This window comes from Lepidothrix coronata, unplaced genomic scaffold, assembly GCF_001604755.1.
Source record: "Lepidothrix coronata isolate B3197 unplaced genomic scaffold, Lepidothrix_coronata-1.0 Scaffold106, whole genome shotgun sequence".
In the NCBI taxonomy this organism is placed as follows: Eukaryota; Metazoa; Chordata; class Aves; order Passeriformes; family Pipridae; genus Lepidothrix; species Lepidothrix coronata.
The window spans coordinates 2,176,065-2,196,200 of record NW_016690286.1 but is presented as its reverse complement, the minus strand read 5'-3'; the positions used below and the strand labels follow the sequence as shown (position 1 = coordinate 2,196,200).

At 39.3% G+C, this 20,136-nt stretch overlaps 1 protein-coding gene across 2 annotated transcripts in view; it reads left to right on the top strand.

The window, feature by feature from the left end:
- IGF2BP3 (insulin like growth factor 2 mRNA binding protein 3) overlaps positions 1-20,136 on the top strand; it is a 115,489-nt gene that overhangs the window by 81,389 nt on the left and 13,964 nt on the right. For both annotated transcript variants that reach the window (XM_017823909.1, XM_017823908.1), the window contains 4 exons: positions 1,646-1,780; positions 2,353-2,475; positions 4,861-4,996; positions 6,835-6,966. In XM_017823909.1, the coding sequence (XP_017679398.1) occupies positions 1,646-1,780; positions 2,353-2,475; positions 4,861-4,996; positions 6,835-6,966 (526 nt within the window). The remainder of the gene's footprint in view (positions 1-1,645; positions 1,781-2,352; positions 2,476-4,860; positions 4,997-6,834; positions 6,967-20,136) is intronic.

The following is a 20,136-nucleotide window of genomic DNA, read 5'->3' as shown; positions in this document are numbered from 1 at the left end:
TTGCTATCAAGTTGCAGACCACACCAAGACGCAGATTAAGGAAATGCACGGGAGGCAAAAAGCAAGCTGCTAAGTGACTTAAGAAGCTTAGAGAACTGGGGTCTAGAGACGCTGGAGGAGATTGTTTCCAGTGTGTGTTAAATCCCTACCCACAAGGAAGAGCTCAGCGCAGATGAAGAGGGAGGTGGGGTTCCTATTCCGAGAACTTTTCCAGGATACCCCTAAAAGCAGGGTTAAAATGCTGTCTTCAGCAGTACACTGGTAGGAGCCCCCAGTTCTGTAGTTGCAGCAGGCAGGATGTGGAAATACGCTGTGTGTGAAGGGTATGAGAGGGGATGGCGGCTTCAGTTTTGAGAGTAGTTAATGAGGATAAAGGAGTCCTCTCTAATTACACCCCAACCCCCAACAAACAGGCTTTCCCCCACCCTCCAAACCTGGGATTATCATGATGCTCCTTCTAAATTCTCGTTAGCATTTTGTAACCCAGGAGACTATTTAGTGTGTTTAACTGCACAGGTTTAAGAGATTTGTGGTGTCCTGACAAGACTCGGCTGTAGATTGCCTATGGGTAACCAGTTTTTCAGGTGATATCTAAAACATCTAATTCTCCAACTCTAAAAATCCTGGAAAATTGGCATAAGGAAAACTTTTATATCTTAAAAGAAGGGTGGATAGAGCAGAAATAATTGCAGGTTGTTAACTTTACAGATATGCAACTTCAAAAAAGATGTTTTCACTGATTTAGGGATAAAAAAAAAGAAATTTCATATACTTCCACTTCTACCAAGGATTGCCATGGGCTTCTTGGAAAATGCTTCATTGTGAAACTAAATGAATTTTCAGTACTGGAAAGAACTGCAAAAATGACGGGCCTTATTGAAAAGCAGCATTGTTGTTTCAGTTTGGAAACAGCTATGATTTGGGGAAGAGGGGCAAAAGGAAAAAGCAGAGATGGAAAGAGCATGTGACCTGCAGTTATTGGCAGAGGACCAGTAACATCCTAGGCATTGTCTTTATGCAGGTCAAAATTAATTTTTGTTAAATTTCTAGAGCTACATAAACTATGATGTAGACCAAGGATAGTGATTTTAGGGTAATAGAGGCTGGGGCTAGAGGAAAGGTAATGTCGGGACAAAATCCAGGATGAAAAAGTATAAGAAACTAATCTTGAGGATGGATGTGAGTACCGTGATGCTACTTGTTAGCAGAGGAACGCTGGGAAACTCTGCTGCTGAGCTAATTAAAGACAAGATGGGACAAAGCCTGACTGTCCTGTAGCTGCACAGTCATTCTTAGTGGAGCAATGGGGCTAAGGATGGAGTGTTGGGAAAGCTTGATGAGATGTCTTCAGTGGTTTACTACAGATTGTCTAATAACTCCCTTGTGTATCTGGATGGGACCCTACTGAGGAAAGGAGATCCCAGTATCTACAAAGATGGGGTTTAAAATCAGGATAGGAGAGACTCTTTATAACACATAAAAATTAGTATTTAGGATATGTTTAAGTAGTTGTAAATGTTTCAATATTAAATCACTTAAGTGTAGTCACTGTTAGCTCAAAATAAATTAGTTTTATGAGAGTTGAAAATACACAAGGCTTACCATAGAGTACATGGTTACAGTTAGCATTTTTCTTTCTTTCAAGAATTGATATTCATCGTAAAGAGAATGCAGGTGCTGCTGAGAAACCAATTACCATCCACTCAACTCCTGAAGGCTGCTCAACGGCTTGTAAAATTATTATGGAGATCATGCAAAAGGAAGCTCAAGATACTAAATTGTGAGTAAAAGGCATTCATTGTGGAAGCATTAAAAATTCTGAATTCTTGTTGACTCCATTTAAAGATGTAGTCTTTAAAAACTGTTAGCAAGTGAATCTTCATTGCCGTTATCCATTTCTAAGTATGTAAAGGAATTAAGACATTTTACCTTTCAGGACAGTCTTGCTGCTTAATTAGCCCCAGCACACATCTGCTGTTTCAGGCATTGTCTGCCTGTGATTTTGAGGTGAATGGGAGCAAAAACAGAAGTTTCTTGAGCAACTGATAGCTTTTAGTCAGAGTGAGCTTAACAAGTTGTGAGCCCTCGCTAAAAGCTTTAAGATATATCTCCTTCTTCCCAATAGCTCTTAATACCTCAATCTGAGCTTTAGCTCAAGGTACGTTACAATGAAGCTCTAGGTGATAGTTCTGAGAAGTCCACTGCACTTGGACTTGTTCTGCATCTAGTGTAAACATGTGTTAGTGAATGGGAGTTGTGGATGTTTCTATGAAAATAAAATTAATCCGTAACACACATAAAAACTTATGTTCTGGTCTCCAAAAGTCTCACTGGTTATAACTTCCATTACAGTACAGAAGAAATTCCCCTGAAGATATTGGCACACAATAACTTCGTTGGCCGACTTATTGGCAAAGAGGGAAGAAACCTGAAGAAAATTGAACAGGACACAGATACTAAAATCACGATATCTCCGTAAGTTTTCGGTGGCCTAAGGTTTTGGTGAGATGTCTCAAATAGCAGCAATGCTGCTGCAGTACATTCAGGTACAGAGTTCTTAGAAAAATATTATGTGTGTTGAAGGCTGAGATAACAGCCCTTCAGAGGCCTTTCCATCATGTGGATTAAACTGTTACTTAAGCTCAGTTAAATTTTATGTAAACAGTGAGTCTTCATTGCAAACTCAGTCAAGAGCAAGCCTAAAAATAACATAGGCTATGTGGAACCCGTGTCAGACTATATTTTAAGTGCTGGTTGTTTTTAACATATTATACCATATGTAATGATGAGTGTTTGAAACTGTAAGTCTGGATCAGTTCTGAGCTTTGTGCAAAAATGAGTGAAATTAGTGATGTTTTAGTTACAGCTATGTATTAAATTTTTGGACTAGAGGGAAGGAAGTAAAGCAAATGAATACTGGAAAGAGTATTTTTAGTAGCAGTTCTGTCCCTCTTGACCGCTAGCAGCCAAACTGTGGTACATTGGTTAGTCTGCTTCAAAGTAATAGCTTTTGGTCCATGAGTCTGTGAAGGTAACTGTGAGACCTGTTCAAATTTAGCTGAGATTAGACAAGAGTTTTCACCTTCACTGGAAATCTGCAAATCACTGTTTAGATTAACATCTCTGTAGAAGCTTGGCAGTCAATAGTAGTTTTACCCCGGAGTAATATCCACAGAGAACCTCCTGTTCTGAATAATGAATGCTCTGGCGTGAACTTCCAAGCATTTGAGGGCATCTTGGGTTTGGCTTTATCCAGAAAGGGTGAGAATAAGGCTTATAGGCTGTAGGAAGGGGAAAAAGTTTGGAAGACACATGAAGATGGATGAAGAGGTGTGAATACATGCAGGAGACAAAAAAAGTACAGCAGAAAATAGCTCAAATGAGGACAAGGAAGTTTGGAGTGAATGTGACTCCTCAAAAAGAGGAAATCAAATTTGGATGAAAGAACCTGAGGCCCTCCTTAAAGGTGTGTGTTTATGAAACTAGTGTAAGGAAGAGAAACAAATGAAATGTGTGCTTCAATAATAGATTATGTAAGGCCAACATCCTCTCTTAATTGTGCTGGCATAAATATTCTGTTTGCAAACAGTACTCAGACTGTTAATGCTATTGCTTAAAGGAAAAAAAGGTGTACAGGGTAAATGGGTTAACGGTCTTCATTCTGTGAAATCAACTTGTCTTTATTGATGGTGACACAAATAACATATTGTCTGTAAACACAGTATTTTTTTAATTTAGTAAGTTAATGGTTTATTTGCACTAAAATCTTCGTCTCAAGATTGTATTTGTCATGCTATGCCTGAAATAGCCCCATGAAGTTGCTTGATATAATCAATATGTAAAGAGAGCATATTTGCCCACTGATTTTGCTCTATCCAATTAGTCTTTCTCCTGATCTCTTCATTTAGGCTATTTTGTAAGCTTGTCTATAAATGTAAAGTAAGGCAGATGGTTTGGGAAAGCGTTTCCTTTCTTCTTTGGGGTATTTTCCATCACTTTCCTTCCTGAGACAGTAACTTGAGGCTTTTGCGCTGGAAACTTAAGGACTGTTTTGTGGATGCATTTTGTGCTTGCCACTGTTCAGTTGAGATGTGCAGGTTGCTATGCTACCTGTTGTGCAAGAAAGCAAAACCCTTGCATTCTGCTTCCTCTCTACTTTCTGCCACGGGCTTCCTCACTCCTGCATCTTGCTCTGAACTTTCTGTCTTCACCCCTTTTTCCATTTCTCAGTGCATGGATATGCCATGGCTTCCCAGTTTGTTTATTCCATTTTACCATAGTAAGTTAGCATTTGTTACCAAATAAAGCACTTGTTTAATGTTTTCACCCTTTTGTTCTCCCAGGGGAGTTACTAGCGTTTTGCAGCAAATGTTGACTTGCACATAGCTTTCCTTTTTCCCATTTTGAGTATTTGGAGGCTCTCCTGCAGTTTCACTGAGGGTTGGGCATTTTCCCCCCTCCGTCCTTAAGGAATACACTATAGTTCTCACAGAAAGAAAGTTTCTTACGGTCTGTGTTCATGGGGTGTCTAAAGTGTCTGAAGCCCTCTCTGTTGGTAGGGCTGATGTACAGTGTGAAGCAGAATGTTGCTTGCATTCCTACACAGCGTGATGGTTTCCATTTTGCATAGCACCTAAGCATGTCTCAACCATCTCATGCCTAACCTCACTGTGGTAGTTTGTTGTGCTTCCTAGGAGGACAGAGTTTCTCCAGATTCTCCGTTTGAGCCCTGTTATGAATTGATTCTATGGTTCTTTGGAGAGCAAACTTGACACGCTCGGGTGTCATTTCTCTTGAATGATAAACGTGGATTACCCTCTTTTTGTTTGCTAATTAACTGTGCTTCTGCTTCCTTTGCAGATTGCAGGACTTGACACTCTATAATCCGGAAAGGACCATTACAGTTAAAGGCAGTATTGAGACTTGTGCCAAGGCCGAGGAAGAAATTATGAAGAAAATCAGGGAGTCCTATGAAAATGACATTGCTGCTATGAATGTGAGTTTTCTTATGGTGTGGTCTCTTTCTGAAACTAGAACCGTAGAAAGATTTAGGTGTGAGGGACTCCTGGAGGTCCCTTGGCCCAGCAGGAGGTTTATTCAATATAGGCCCCACTTCAAAGTTAAACTAGGTTGTGTAGGGATTTGTCTCCTCTTGAACATCTCCACGGATAGAAAGCCCACAGTGTCTCTGGGCAGTCTGTGCCCTGTCTCACTCTTCTCGTGGTGAATTTTTTTCCCTAATATCAGATTTTTCCTGTTGCAGCCTCTGTTGCCTCTTTTATTAATTTGTGGGAGTGTGGGCAGGTGTTTATTTATTTATTTATACATGTATGTTATTTTAATGAAGGCCTTTTCTGGTTGGTTTTGAGTGGGGGAACTGATAACTTGATTCAGATTGAGGAAATGAATGACCATTTCACTTTTTTTTTTGTTGCAAAAACGTGAAGGAAGGTGTGTTTGTGCTGTTGTCGTTTGTGTGCTCTACCTTGCATGTTTTATGAAGTAGTGATTCACAGTTTCTTCATATGTATGGAAGAAGGATCTCTCCTGTTTTCAATTATTTAATTTAAGAAGGCTTTATGAAAAGTTTTTTCTTGATATAGATGATAAAGGCATTTAGCTATTTGAAGATGATTGGATCTTATGTAATGAAAACAACATATCTCATTAGTTTGCCAAAGTATTACTAATGCATATTGAGAAATGATTGAGACTTATCATGATAAGTTACGAAGAGCTTTTTGTGTATGTGTATCTAAATCTTATGGTCTAGAATTAGATTGGAAATATTTTTCAGTTTACAGTAGTCTTGATTTTCTAGAAATGTGTGTTCATGGTTTTCCTACTGACTAGAGAGAATATTCTTCCTGCTTTCCCCCCCTGCCTCCCATGCTAAGCAAATTGCAGGACATAAGCTACACATGAGGACATGAAGTAATTTATTGTGGTGCATTTTTGTTTCATATAACAAGCAGGGTGAGCTAGAGACTGTGTTCATATAACATGGGGTGAGCTAGAGACTGTGTTGCTGTTTGGCAAACATGTGGAAAGCCAAAAACTGCCTTTGTTACTGTATGGATTTAAAGTTTAGTTTGTAAAGGTTAGGGTAGTTTTAGAGTTGGTGAAGTTTTGGATTTTTTGGTGACTTATCTTAACAGTTTGAGACGGCGTCTGTCTGAGGTATTTCTAAAGCATATTCATATTACTGGGCAATTATCTGGAAAAGGGTACTGAAAAGTTTTGTATCACTGACAACAGATTTTTCCTTACCGTATGATGCTGCCACTAATCTCAGCTGTGGTCAAGCAAGAGACATGCAACTTGACAGCTGATCCTTTCCCAGCAAATGCTGGAGGTATCTCACTTCATCTTTTGCAAGGAGTGTGAGGGAAAGGATAGGGGAAGGAGGATGGGGTTATAGTGTCATGTATCTATGCCCCCAGAGTATGAAAAGTCAGGGTTTGTGCATGATCTTTCTGTTTCCACAGGACTGTCTTTTTAGTATAAGGCCAAAATTATTATTTTTCTGATAATTTTGTTCACTCTGAAGGTAAATTGTATTATTATCTGGGTGTCTTGCCATAGAGTTTGAAATATATTTCGCTTACTAAATTGTAGCAAGTGATTGCCAGATGTCTTTCCTACTACATGTTTTTAATGTTATTGGTCTGTGCATGTGTCTGGGAAATAGGTTTGAAGCAGAGTTCTTGGAGTAATGGGGATAAATTTTTTTTTAAATAGCATCCCAAAAGGTTGATAGACTATGTCAATTCAGATTTTATTTAAGTTAATAACCAGGACTGTAAATCTTAAATAATTCTTCTGCCATTGCAGCTTCAAGCACATTTAATTCCTGGATTAAATCTGAATGCCTTGGGTCTGTTCCCACCTTCTTCTTCAGGAATACCACCTCCCGCAGTGAGTGTTGCATCTGCTGCTGCTGCTGCTTCATATCCACCATTTGGGGTAAGGGAAGCTCTGATTTTGGATGGTTAGTGGATGGTGATACTAATCTGTCCAATGCTGCTGTTCAAAACTGAGCAGATTGCTGCATCTTTTGCCAAATTACCTGAAAAATCTGGGAATGGTGTTTTGGTACTGTGTTCTGTTCTAAATGTTTGTCTTCCTGCTTGCACACTGAAAAGCTTCATGTGGCTGCAATTGGGAGCAGGCGGTCACTGCTCGTTTAGTGCAATGCTCAGTGAAACCAGAAAATAGTGTTTCTTAGAAAAGTGGTAGATCCTATTTTATAGAGAATTTGAATTATTACAGAAAGAAATCTCGTATAAAATAGAATTTAAAAATTGATGAAATATTCAATTAATAATGCTAGTCTGCAAGTTTATTCCTGTTGATATGGAAGGAAATGATCTCTTGTCATAAAGTGGGAATCTATATGCAGCTAGAATGTTTGTTCAAATGTAGCAATTTTAGAAGTGTACAAGCCCTGTTGAATACAGTACTGCGAAATATATAGGATTTAAATTACATGGATTAATTGCCAGAAAGCTGTGATTAACTTGCCACTTTGCTCTCTAATAAATATGTGAAAAAGTTCAATAGAATCTTACTCAAATTCAGTGCTGATTAGTAATGATAATGAGGTCTTTTGCTATGGAGCAGAAGATAATATTTTATATCAGAAAGCTCCAGAGTCTTTCTGGAATTGAGATTCTTTTCTTGAATAGCAAAGCACTAACTCATTGCACAGAGAAGGTGATTTTCATCTCTTCCCTGTTTCTGGGGGTGATGGTTGTTAGCAGCTCAATGGAAGGTGAATTTTCAGAGCAACTCTAACAAGTGGATGAGAGAGCTTTACAAACTGCTGTGGCTCACTTTGTCCCCTTCTTTGCCCTGCAGTGACATCTAGAGAGCTAAGTCTGAGACTATTCGTGAATTAAAAAAATAAAAACGCAGCACAGCACACTGAACTTTATCAAATAACTCAAGTTACATTGCACTAAAGGGTAGTTGTTGCCTAAATATTTTTCCCAGAGGAAGAAGCCAAGAAAAAGTCTCTGCAAGGAACAGGAAAAATTCCGCACTCGTAGCATTGTTTCTGGGAATGAAAAACTTTGGTATTATGAACTATATTGAATATAATAGTGGCTTTATCAGAAAAAAGTGCTTCAATGAAGAGTACAATGGAAATATGTTTATACTTAGTTATTTTACTGTTAATAGTAGAGCCTCTATTTATGACAAATTCTCTCCCAGTCCTTCTGCACTTCAATTAGATTGGCAGACTAAACTAAACTACAGGTTTCTGCTTCATTGTATTATATAAAATGCTATCTCTGATAATGGATTGCCTCAATTTATTTCTTCTTTTCTTAAGAGAAAGGATGTGGTTTGTTAACAGTGTATAACTTTCTGTAGTGGTAATTAAAAGTGTGGCTTTTCCTTTCTTTTTACTCCAGATTTACAAACTACTTTGCTATTCTTGAGATGCATACTGTAAGCCCACAGTTCTGTTCATCACTTGGTTTATTTTCATTTCTTTCCCACCTTTTCCCCCTGTTGTGATTCTTTTTGCTTTTGCTTTAAATATGCACCTAAACAATGCTGAATTTGGTGATTACTCTTGTCTGTCCCCCTGTTGCTAGTGCACCTTTATCCCCCCCCAGATGCACCTTTTCTGGCCTGCTAAGATCTCTGGCAACTTCCAGGGTTCTGGACATAGAATAGTGGCAACATCTGGAAAAAGGCATCAAGAAACAAGTGTTGTTGTGTAAAACTGTAGAAACTTTGCAGCTGGAAGGACCACACTGTCTGAACTCCCTTGCTTCTGTTCATGCTCAGTCTTCTGAAAAAGCTTTCATTCCATATAGTCTAGATGTGTGACAAGCTAACATGCAAAAAGAGATAAACTCACAGGTTGCATAGATAAACTCTGACAGCTTTTGTGGAGGTTGGGGGTGGTACCAATACAGCCCCTGAACCTGATATGATGGGCTTCTAAAACAAATTAACAATTTGAAGAACTGAACACGAATAATTGAAACTATCTCACCTTTTTGTACTTACAAGTGACCGTATTTGGAAAAGAGAATGTGATTCTGTGGACTTCAGGCAAGTTAGCCCCTCAGATTCCTTGGAGTGCCTGTCCCTCTCTGGGGAGAGAAAACAAGGAAAAGTATGAGTCTATTCTTTTAATGGATGCAGTTGTTCAGAAAACAAAACTTCCATTTTGAAGACTTTTAAACCTTGTGTGAATTAATTTTCTGTAATTGAGTTTTACTCTCCTCTTTTTTTTTTTCCTCTAGTAGAACAATTTTTTCAGACACTAATTAAATAGGTTATTGGGGCATACAGAAGTAGAAAGAGGGGGGGAAAGTCTGGCTGTATTTTGAAGGAGAAATGGAAACAATTTGAAAGGCTAAAGGTAAACATGGAGGGAGATCTAGGAAAGCACGTGAGGGATTTAAATAAAATCTGTGACTAAAAGAGGCTTCAGGGAAAAAAGGTCGTAGAAGAAACATTAATGAAGAACTTGCAAGGAGTCTTTATGTCCATTTACCTTTGAGCTATTTGCTAACAATTTCCTTGTTCTGGCAAAAGTGTTTGAGCAACCTAAGTCCCTTTAGCTTGTTTTGAGTGGATGTTCTTTTATGCTTGGGAGCACTGGTTAGCTGACGTTGAGGATATCCCTTTCAGTCAGCTGAAAATCCTTTCTGAAAACACTGCTGCCACCAGGGTATAAGGTATAACAAGCTACTGTCTCACTTATTTTTGTGTAGTGTGAATTTTGCTGCTTTGTCCAGACTGGACATGGGTGGCTCTTCCCTTGTCTCCTGCTTGTTCGACTGAGCAAAGGTGTGTTCCTTGGCAATTTCAGCTACACCATCATCAGGGGCCTCTTGGCATCCAAATGTTGTTGAAGTCTGTTTGTGTGCTTACAAACCACATAGTGAGCCTTGAGACTCCACTGTGATGTGCCTGAAGGTTATGAAACTTTCGTTGTAATATCTTTGTATGGACCCTTTCTTCACCTTGTGGGGATGGACTCACAAGTGACTCTCCCTTGGGTCAGAAGAGGTAGGTGGTTGAACTTTGGGCATTTGCAGCAGAGTTTCCATATGGAGCTGATCCTTCATATGTACTGTTTTCTAGTGACAAAGTATTGCTATGACCCTCTGCAGGACTTGTTACCGAAGAAACTGAGGTGTCATCCTAATTATTGAAAAAAGTGTCTGTTGCATTTCTGCTGCTGTTTTTTTTATATGGGTGTAAAGATGAAAAACCTACGTAGTAGGCATATCTAGGATTTTGTTAAAGTGCCAGAGCTTAGTGTCAGGTCTGAACACCCATACATATACAGCTGGAGCCAAGTATTCCTAAAACTGAATGTTCAGGAGTTTGGACTGAGTAGTTGGGTTTAGTTGTATTAATGTGGGTTTAGCTATGCTAATGTGTGTGATGCTTCATCCTATCCCTCTTCATGCAAACCTATAAGGCTTATTTGACAAGAGCATGAACACTGTTCTCCAGCTGCTTCAGGTACAGTCCAGTGTCACTAACTTAGGAGATGGAGATGTTGTCAAACACCAGTTCACATTTAGCTCCTTGGACTGGGTCACATTCAGGAGAATGATTTCCATGTGATTGAGATATCTTATTCTCTAGTGTCCATCTCCATGGTGGTTCACACTGGTGTATAACACCAAAGTCTCATCTAATCTAATGAGATGCAGTTTCTGTCTCCCTAAGAATCTTGGTGTTGCTTTACTTTGTCCTGGCAGTAGAGTCCACACAGGAAAGCACAAGTTGTCCTGGGTACTTTTCTGTTTACAGATACAAACATGCATGTGTGCACATGTCTATTGCATGTGGCTAACATTGCCTGAGCACCACATCTAGTGCAGGCTAACCATCCATTTTTTTTGTATTTTTACCTATTGCTAGCAACAGTTGTTGATATTGCAATTGTATAATTTGCAGAGTCCAAACTCTGTTTCCCTGTTTTTAAAGCACTTGTTTTGTGCATCATTCAAAAGGAATGCAATGGAATTGTATATTGTTTCAATTTCTGAATTTTTCTCTCTCTATTTGCAAAAGTCCAAGATCTGTTTATATTACTCTGGACTCCTAAAAGACAAATCAGACAAACATTGGGAATCATTTAAATGTTTCAAAGTTTGAGGAAGAAGTAGGATAAATAAAAAATACTAGGAGTTAAAGATTCTTTTTGCCATCAGATTTTCTTCTTGTGATCCTGGCGATGATCAAACTAGTGGTATTTTTTTGATCAATGTATGCCCTTGTGTGACCATACTAAGGACCAGTAGCTTTTCTGTGCCTATTTGTAGCTGATGTCTTGTCCAGCTGCTTTTGGGCCTGGAGAAACCATCACTTTCTGTTTACCCTTAAATCTTTCTCCTTAGCTCTGCACTTCAATGCTCGTGTGTGTTGCAGTTCTGACACAATTGCAAAGAGCTTCATTAGTCTGCCCATTCATAACAAAGTGTCACGACCTGAGCACCTGCACAAAGCATTGGGACTTGTATGAGGAGAAGAGTAAAAGTGAATATGCCTTGTGCTTGTTTTTTTTTTTTTTTTAGAAGATATGTTGCCACAAAAAATGTTTTTACAAGTATCCCAGCCAAACTGCTTCAGATGTAGTGTTGTACTGCTCAAAGCTGTTTTGATGGAGTTGTTGCTTCTGTCTTCTGAACTGTGGGGAGAATATGCACATACTTGTCTCTCAAGAATAGAAGTTTGTTCTCATGCAACACTGAAGGTTCTAAAGCTCCAAACAAATAAGAAATCCTTATCTTAAAGTTCAACTGTGTACAGTTAAATGCACTTGGCCCAACTACTGGGTTAAGCGGGTTGCACCATCCTTCCTTTTACAACTGGAACTCTGCATGTTTAATTTTACATACAATTGCATTTCTTTTGTAGCCTTTGGGTCTGAAATTTGGCATTCCAAGAGTATGGGGGAAGACCATATGTGGAGACCTCATCCTGCCCTTGAATGTGCTGAAACAGGGCAGTAGAATTAATTCTCTTTATCGCATGGCAAATAAACTAAAAGTAAGGTGAGAAGTAGACAGCTTTTCTCCACAGGAGAAGTTCATACTAGCTGCTCTCCTGCATCTGTAAGGTCATGGAAGAGACAGCTGAACTTATGCCCTGTGAAAGTTAGCTAAGGTGAAGAGACACTCCTCCACTCGCAGTGGGACTGCTTTCTCTGCTGGTCTCTTTGCATAACCATTGTAGCTTTTTGAAGCTCTGCCTTCAAAAAGCACTCTTTCTAACCTTTTCTTTAGCTTCACAGTTAATTTTCAGGTCATGTGATATGCATAGAGACTTCTAGGAAGGGAGGGGGGAAAAAAGGAAAGGAAAAAAAAAAAGGTAGCTTCCTACAGTAAACACAACCAAAAAATGAAACCACCTTTTTCTAATGACAAAGTCTTGTACAGCTCAGCTGATAGGTTGCTTTCCTTTATTCTTTTTGCCATCTCTTGAAGCTTTTTGTTGCAGGTGAGGAACATGCCAATGGAAAACTTTCTCCTTAGAAGATGTTGTGGTCAAGAGAAAGATTCCTTCTTTATTCTCCAATAATTTTCTATAATAGTAAAGAAGACATCTTCTATAATGCATAGAAGTAAGAGAAGAAATAACTGTATTATGCTTTTGGCAGGAAAGAAAAGTAATTTAAAATGAAAAATTGCTTCATTGAGGGCCTTCATTTGATGCCCTGAGCATAGATGAGAGAGACAAGGAAGAGGAAAAACTGTCCTATGTTTCCAGGTACTTTGACTCTTACTTGGTGGAGTTGGGCTCCTTTGGATGTCTGGGTTTGATAGGATTAGCTCTTGCAACTGTTACGTCTCACCTACCCAAAGGTAGTAATGTCTGTACATCTATAATGTGTGTAGTCATAAGTGGCTTTGCCCTAATTTGGCTAGCTTGTTAAGCAGTAGATGATTTTGTGAGGAGCTATGCTACAGCCAAAAGAGGATCTGGTTTTGGGGAGTGAAGAAGGATTTGCTGGTGTTCTTATAAAATAGTTTTATCAGTGAAATCAAAACCATACATGTGCAGCACATACCATCTTGAGAAAGGCACTATAGGACAACAGCATTGTCTGACCAAAAAAATCTACCTGCTAATTAGACTTCTTTTGAAGACTGTAACCTCAGTGCCTTGAAATAGACCTTTCTCAATGATTAATTTCTTAAATTCATTAATGATGCATTTTTTTGACAACTAAGATGTTCACTCCATGGTGCCTAACAGTATGGAGTTGTTCTGCCCTGTGGAAAAAATGGTTGGTTCTCCCATTGCCTTGAAACTCTCCTGCTCCTGCCATGCTGTGTTGGCAGAGACCCATGTCCAAAGCAATCAAACTATTCTGCCTCTAGAGATGGACCATCCCCCTGTGAGGGAAGCAAAAATGTCACCATATGATGTACAAAGATCTGGCAAGTCAATGGCAGGTCTTTTTACAGTCTGAGGTTGTCATACTGCAAATAACATCACTTCCTAACTACTAATCCATGCTTTTTAAAATAAAAATGTCTTCCTTTGTGGATTTGAATACTTGTAGAGATATTTGTAGTTTCTTTGAACAAGAGAATTAAGAGTTTGTTTTTGTGCTCCTAGATTCTCATTGTGGGAAGATATAATCTGTGTTCCCTGGAGCACTTCAGACTCTCAAGCTCTAAGTACCAGGCTCAGCACCTTCTGAATGTTAAACTAAATGGGAAATTTAATTCCTCGGGGTGCCAAATATTTTGTTACTGGAGTGTACTGAGCTCCTTCAGGCCAGAAACAAAAGTAGGTCAAGTCCTTGTTCTGTTGTATCTGGCTCCACCTCTTGTTTGTTTGTTAGTTCAACATGATGGAAAAATAAGTGATCTTTCTGTGTTTACACAACCTGTTTTTCTGGCAGCTGTCATGGAATCTGAGAGCAGTGTCTTTGTAAACCAGAGCTGATGACTACCTGTGTCTTCCAAAGCCACTGATTTCTTGGGCAGCTTCTGTGAGCTTGGAGCACCCATGTGGCTCCTATGTTACAGCTATGATTTTTAAAATGGAAGTGTTTCTATACATACACTTCTTGTTTTGGTGGTCATACAGCATTGCAACTCCGAATACCTATGTTTTGCTGCTTGTAAATGACCAGCAAAATTACTGCTTACGTAGTTTCACAATCTGTTCCTTGTGTTGATTTCTGCTTTTGGCTGTCTATTCAGAATAAAAGGTGGCAGATTGCTTTTTTTGGCATTGTGGCCAGTCAGATTTTGCGAAAACAAAAAGTTCATGCCATGTTCAGAAATATGTCAGACCAGTTCCTGCTTGTGAAATGCCTTATAACCAGCCTGCCAGAAAACATTCCTTCTCTGCTTCTGTGATTTCTACCCCCTCATTCCTAGCTAGGCTCTCATGTTGGAAACGCTTCTGATAGGTGTGGTCCTGTGACTACTGTGACTTCTGGTAGTCTGAGGAGATTCCCATGTCTTGCCAGGTAGAAGGTGACGGTGATGAAAAGTACTAAATTTAAGAGCCAAGAGGTGGAGTGAGTAGTACTAAGTGAAAGGATTTTACTAGCATCTCACTCTTGACCACTGTGTGATAACAAGTTGTCTTTGAATTTCAGGTGTTTAAATGCAGTAGCTCCCAAACTGGAAACGCAGACAGGGGTAATTGCTTAAGTTTTCAACCAAGAGGAGAGGATCAGCTCAGCTGGACAGCCAGAAGACTCCTACACAATTTTTGGGGGTCTGGGACTGATTGCTGAGGAGAGAGGTACAGCTGCATGGCCTTGCCATAGGCTGTGTGTCTCAGAAAGGGTCATGTTCCCGGTTCATCTAGTGACATGTGTTTCTTACCTAATGCAGTCAGTAACACTTAGAGGGCAAAGGGGAGCCAGCTCTGATCTGAACACAACAGATTCCCAGCCCAGAACACAGACCCAGTGGAGGGAGGTGGTGGAGCTCCTGACCACACTAGAAAGTTGCTGCAAGTGTGATGTTGAAGCTGGTATGGGGGAGTTTCTTGCCATACTTGGAAATCCTTGTTGCTCCTGCGTCTTGCATTAACCTGGGGTTCATGTGAAGGTGAAACCCTGGGAGGATGGTGGCTGTACAGTTTGTCTATGGGAAAATGGGCAATGCTTCAGGCTGTGCAGATCAAAGTTAAAAATACGCATTGTTTCTTTTAAGTTGTGTTTTACTACCTCTTGAGTGACTGAAGTCAGCAGTGAAGAACTTCATTACCTTCTGATTGTTGTCCTGGCTTTTTAGGCAGTGAATATGGCAGAAAGCTTTAGACTTGCAGCATGGACTTCAGTCTGGTCGAAATAAATCCAGAATCTTGGAGGGTGGGGGAGCTCAGGCTATGGTTTGATGATCTACACTGGCAGCACCACTTCAGCTGATGTACAAGATGGTGACTCAAGGTATTTGCAAGGATGTTGTAAAACTGTGAACCATGTTAGACCTATCTACTAAGACTTTAAGTTGTCCTTAATGAGCCTCTTGTTTCCAACAGAGGCTTAAATTTATAGCATTAGTATTGGAAAATGAATGCAGTAGGATTTCTTTCACCATTATCTAAAGCTTATTTCTTATTAATGCATTGAATCCTACTAGATGTCTTCAAGGATACTTGGCTTAATGCTGGTTTCCTGTTGCTGCAAGTCTTTATTACTAAATAAGAACATTTAATATAGCTGTAGGCCAGACTAATTCTTCAGACTGCATTGCAAAAACATGGTTTAAATTTTGGCTTTGTGTCTGGTACAGGGTTTGAATAAAATGATACCTCACTTTCTGACAAAACTCAGGGTATTCTGAAGACTAAATTATCTGTAAGTCTGCCTTGTCTTGGTGATGGTGATCATGGTGGTTGGGAAGGGGGAGAATGGCAAAAGAGAGCTTTTTAATGCTGTTACCTACTGTCTGTATATGTTTACTTCACAAAGTGGATTTGTTTATTATTAAAAAACCCCAAAACACATCAGTAGCCCACTAGGCTAGATGGTAGACAAATGTTGTCTGAGACGTCTCAATGCAGTCTTAAAATGGTTTTAAATTATTTCCCTCACAACTTAAAAAACCTGATTCTGACTAGAAATGGCTAATGTGACTTTGTGACTTAAAATAAGTGTCTCATCCTAAAGTAATTAATTGGCAACATGAAACGTAACAGGCTTAGACGCTAGCAAAGATCTGATTCTGCTCCCATTGATGTCTGGCATAAAAATTGTATTTACTTCAGCGGGAACAATATTTTTAAAAAGATTTATAGCCTTATCCCAAATGTTGCCATGGATTTACCAACCACATGTGTTTGGTGGAGCAAGGGATCTATGGACGCACTTGAACGCACGACTGGAAAAATTTTGTACTGTTGGCAGGCTTGCAGAAAAAGACAGAGATTAATTCTCAAATGAACTTTATAAATAACAAAAGTGCCCCCTTACGAGCTCTGCAGTGGGTGGGATCACACACTCATGCTGATTGAGGGAGCTGTGGACTGACCTAGCAGGAGCATCAGCTGAAAGCAAAAGAGGAGGGAAGAACTGAGGAGGCAAAACTCCTTTGGTTTTTTTGTGTATTGTTAGTTGTTTTGTCTTGTGGTTTGTTTTTGGTTTTTTGGTTCAGTTTTTTTTAAATACCATTCCCCAAATAGAATGTCCACTCCCCCAGCTTGAGTAGTTGGGACCTACTTTTTTACCTATCACTGTCTACCTGGAGGATCATAGCTTTCTTTTTCTGAGTTTTCATCCTTGCCTGGCCGTGCTTTGGCTATTACCCAAGTGTGAGATGAGAAGGAATGATTTTTCTTCTGACGATCTATCAGGTAAGGGAGAAAGCTCTCCTTCTGTGTGATTTTGGGGCAGTTTGTAGGACTGATGCATCAGGAGTTGGAAGAGAAATGTTATAATAACCTTACCCTAGGGGCAGTTGGTCTCTACAGATCTTTCTAACCCTGCAAGCAAGAGTTGCAGAAAGAAGAGTGAACCTGCAAATTTTCTTGAGTGGGAGTCCTCAGCTTCTAGCTCTGGTGTGAAGCAATAGCCCTTGTGCTGAAGGACATGTGGCAATATCCCAAGGAGGAGAAGAACCTCACTCCTGCTGAGGTTCTGGAAACCAAGAGATGATGGCTGTGCTAAGGCGGTTTGCTAAGAGTTAAATACAATGTGCTAGGGTTGGCAGCAGAGAAATGATTGGCCTGGGAAAATCTTCTGTAGGGCTGCAGGGTCTGGTTGGAATGAAGAGGATCATCATGATGCTACCTGAAGTGCAGGGGCTCCAGGTGAGCCCAGTGTAATGGGGAAGCAGAGAGGGGTGACAGGATTTAGGAACAGATTAATCTAGATCTTAGATGGATGGAGGTGGTGGCAATTGAAAGGAAAAATTAAAAATAAAAAAAATAGTTGGCATGGACTGTTAGGCTAGGGACAGATGGCTGGTGCTCAGGGACTTGCAGGAGGTATGGAAGGAGGTGTATCCAAGCTGCTCCAGGAAAAAGAGTTGGACTAGTGCAAAATATTAGAGCCAATGGTGTGCAGCAGCAGTTGCTTAGTGTCATCCAGTGGGGTAGATTGATTTACATCTCTGCATTAGGTCACTGTTTTCAATTGTGATTTAAATGAGCAAGCACGAAATCTGATTTAAGTTGACTTATCAAATTTTACATGTGTACTTTGGTTACCTTTCTAAAAGCCTTAGTGTGTATTCTGTACCACCACAGCTACTCTTAGCTAACAGAGTGAATATGTCTTTGTATTTATACAAATATGCAGTTTGCCATTTGCTTTGCTTAATGTATTTTTTTTCCATTTTCTCTTAAAAAATGATGAGTGGTGCTTTTCTTATTTGCTTGATTAATTTTTAACTTCTGATTTTCATCAGGCAACATTTGGATGGAAATTGGAATCTAATTAATGAACAAAACCAGCATTTAAAATTGTTTTCATTAGTTAAATATTCTGGATATAGACAAAAATTCCTTATCAAGCCTGTTTTGTGACTGAAGCAGACTGATTTTTGTAGAAACAAAGCAAGTATTATTAGCTGTTAATGAACTGAATTAATTGTTTCTTGTCTCCATGCTCTCGAAGAATCTGTTTCTTATATCTAAAAAATCTCTGTTTCTGGAACTCTTCTTGGAATTAAAAATCCCGAAACAAAACCACAAAAAAACCAACCTACCCCAAAACAACCTAGATTTTCCATCTGTGTGAACACTGCAGTGTCATCTGTGTGCCACAGCTACACAAGACAAACTTTTCTGGTTAGGGTGGACTACTCATGAGTTCATATCGCAAATATTGGTGGGGCAGAAGAGGTGATCTGTGCATCACAGATACTGGATGTGGTTACTTGCAAATTAGGGTGGATGTATGGACTATATTTGGTGAAGCTAAGTTACTACTTTTAGAAGATTTTCTTTCCACGTTTCTGTCAGTTCCCAGGGTTGGGCTGGATTTGAATAAAATATTTTCTTATGTGTGGGGGAAAATAAAGTGAATGGAGAAGAGGAGAAAATTGTACAGGAGACCTTACTGTTGTTAAAAATACATACACATGTATATTTTAGTTTTTAAATTTTAAGTATATGTTTAAACAAGCTTGGCTTTGTTAAGGCAGTGAACATTAAAGCTCAGATTTCACAGAGTGGGAAATCAGTTCCCTAAATTTAGTGCTTCTAACATATGTTTAAGATCTAGGAATCTATTTCTGATATAACTCATGCTAGGAGTTCCTGGAAAGCTCTCTGACTTATGTGGCATGGCATGGGTAAGATTAAATTATAGCTGATTTTCTTCCATTCTAAGATCCCCAGAAGCATCTGTAAGATTGATGGGCGGTACAGTCATTGCATTATATTTGGATGTGTTTCTTTTGCAGGATAGTCTTCCAGTAAATACAAAAGAATTTAAAAATTATTGTGGGTAAGGAGGTGGATGGAAAATAATTTGAACTTGGTGTTATGATGCTCTAGCTTTAGCTAGACTTGGTTTCTGCCAGAAGAAAAAAGAAAGATATACAGTGGGTTTTTTCTAGTGGTTAAAAATCAGTGTGGGTAAAGAAATGGATATGATTTTTCTAAATCCGGTATCATGTTATGCTGGAGATGAATTTGGTTATACATGTGTGCCAATGTGCTTCTCCAGACAAGAATTTGAAAAATGAGTATATGAACATTTCAGTATCACCACATTCTCTGCTGTTCTTTAGTAAACATATATCACTATTACACCAAAATACAAGTTTAATGTTAAAGATCCTCAGTCACATAAAAAATAACAAAATCCTTTAGGAAAAAGAGAAGTTGAAATGTATCAACAAGTCAAAAGGAGGGATGGGGGAAGAATGCTACAGTGAGCTGACTGTACAGTTAGAAAGGCACATGTGCATCTTCTGTCTTTCGTTGCCTTTGCCCATGTTTCATGTTTAAGGGTGAGGCAGTAGAAAAGAATTTCAGTGGTAAGTTGAATCTAGTAAGGAACGTGCCCTGAAATTAAGCTTTGGGAAGAAGAGGGGGAAACTGTGCTGCAGACAGATGGGCAACAGAGGGAAGGAAGGAAATATATGCAAACAAAAATAATGAAGTTTGATTTGTTTCCATGGTACAGAAATGTGTCTGGAGGTGGGTTTAGGTAGAAGCTGCTTAAATTCTTGAAACCCAAGTCAAGTTACACGTTTGATTTGCAGCACTGTTGTGCAAACTAGCTGGAAGGTCTGTGTGTGTTAGCTCAAAGTTTAGCTGGAAGAGGGTGGCTGGAGTTGCATGTGGAAGGGAGAACTTCAGCAGTGGACTTGCAGGAGCTGAAGCATGTGTGGACAACTGAAGGTTGGGCACAAGGAGATGAGTGAGGAAGTGAGGTGACTAAGATGTCTGGATTGGAATGAGGGGTTGCTTCTACACCCGGTGCAGTTAGTATAGGTTCTTGCAACAGAACTGGAAAAAAACAAATGCCTCATGAACTTGTAACCATTTAGACATAGTTCTCTGAAGTGGTAAGATTGAGCAAGTACCTACAGTAGCATTTCCAAATTACTGGAAATCTTGCTGGATTCCCAGTGAACATGTAAAAGGACTTAGTATGACAACACTCAGGATGTTTGTAATAGGAGGAGAAAATGAGTAATCTTCTGGAAAGTCTTTTTAACA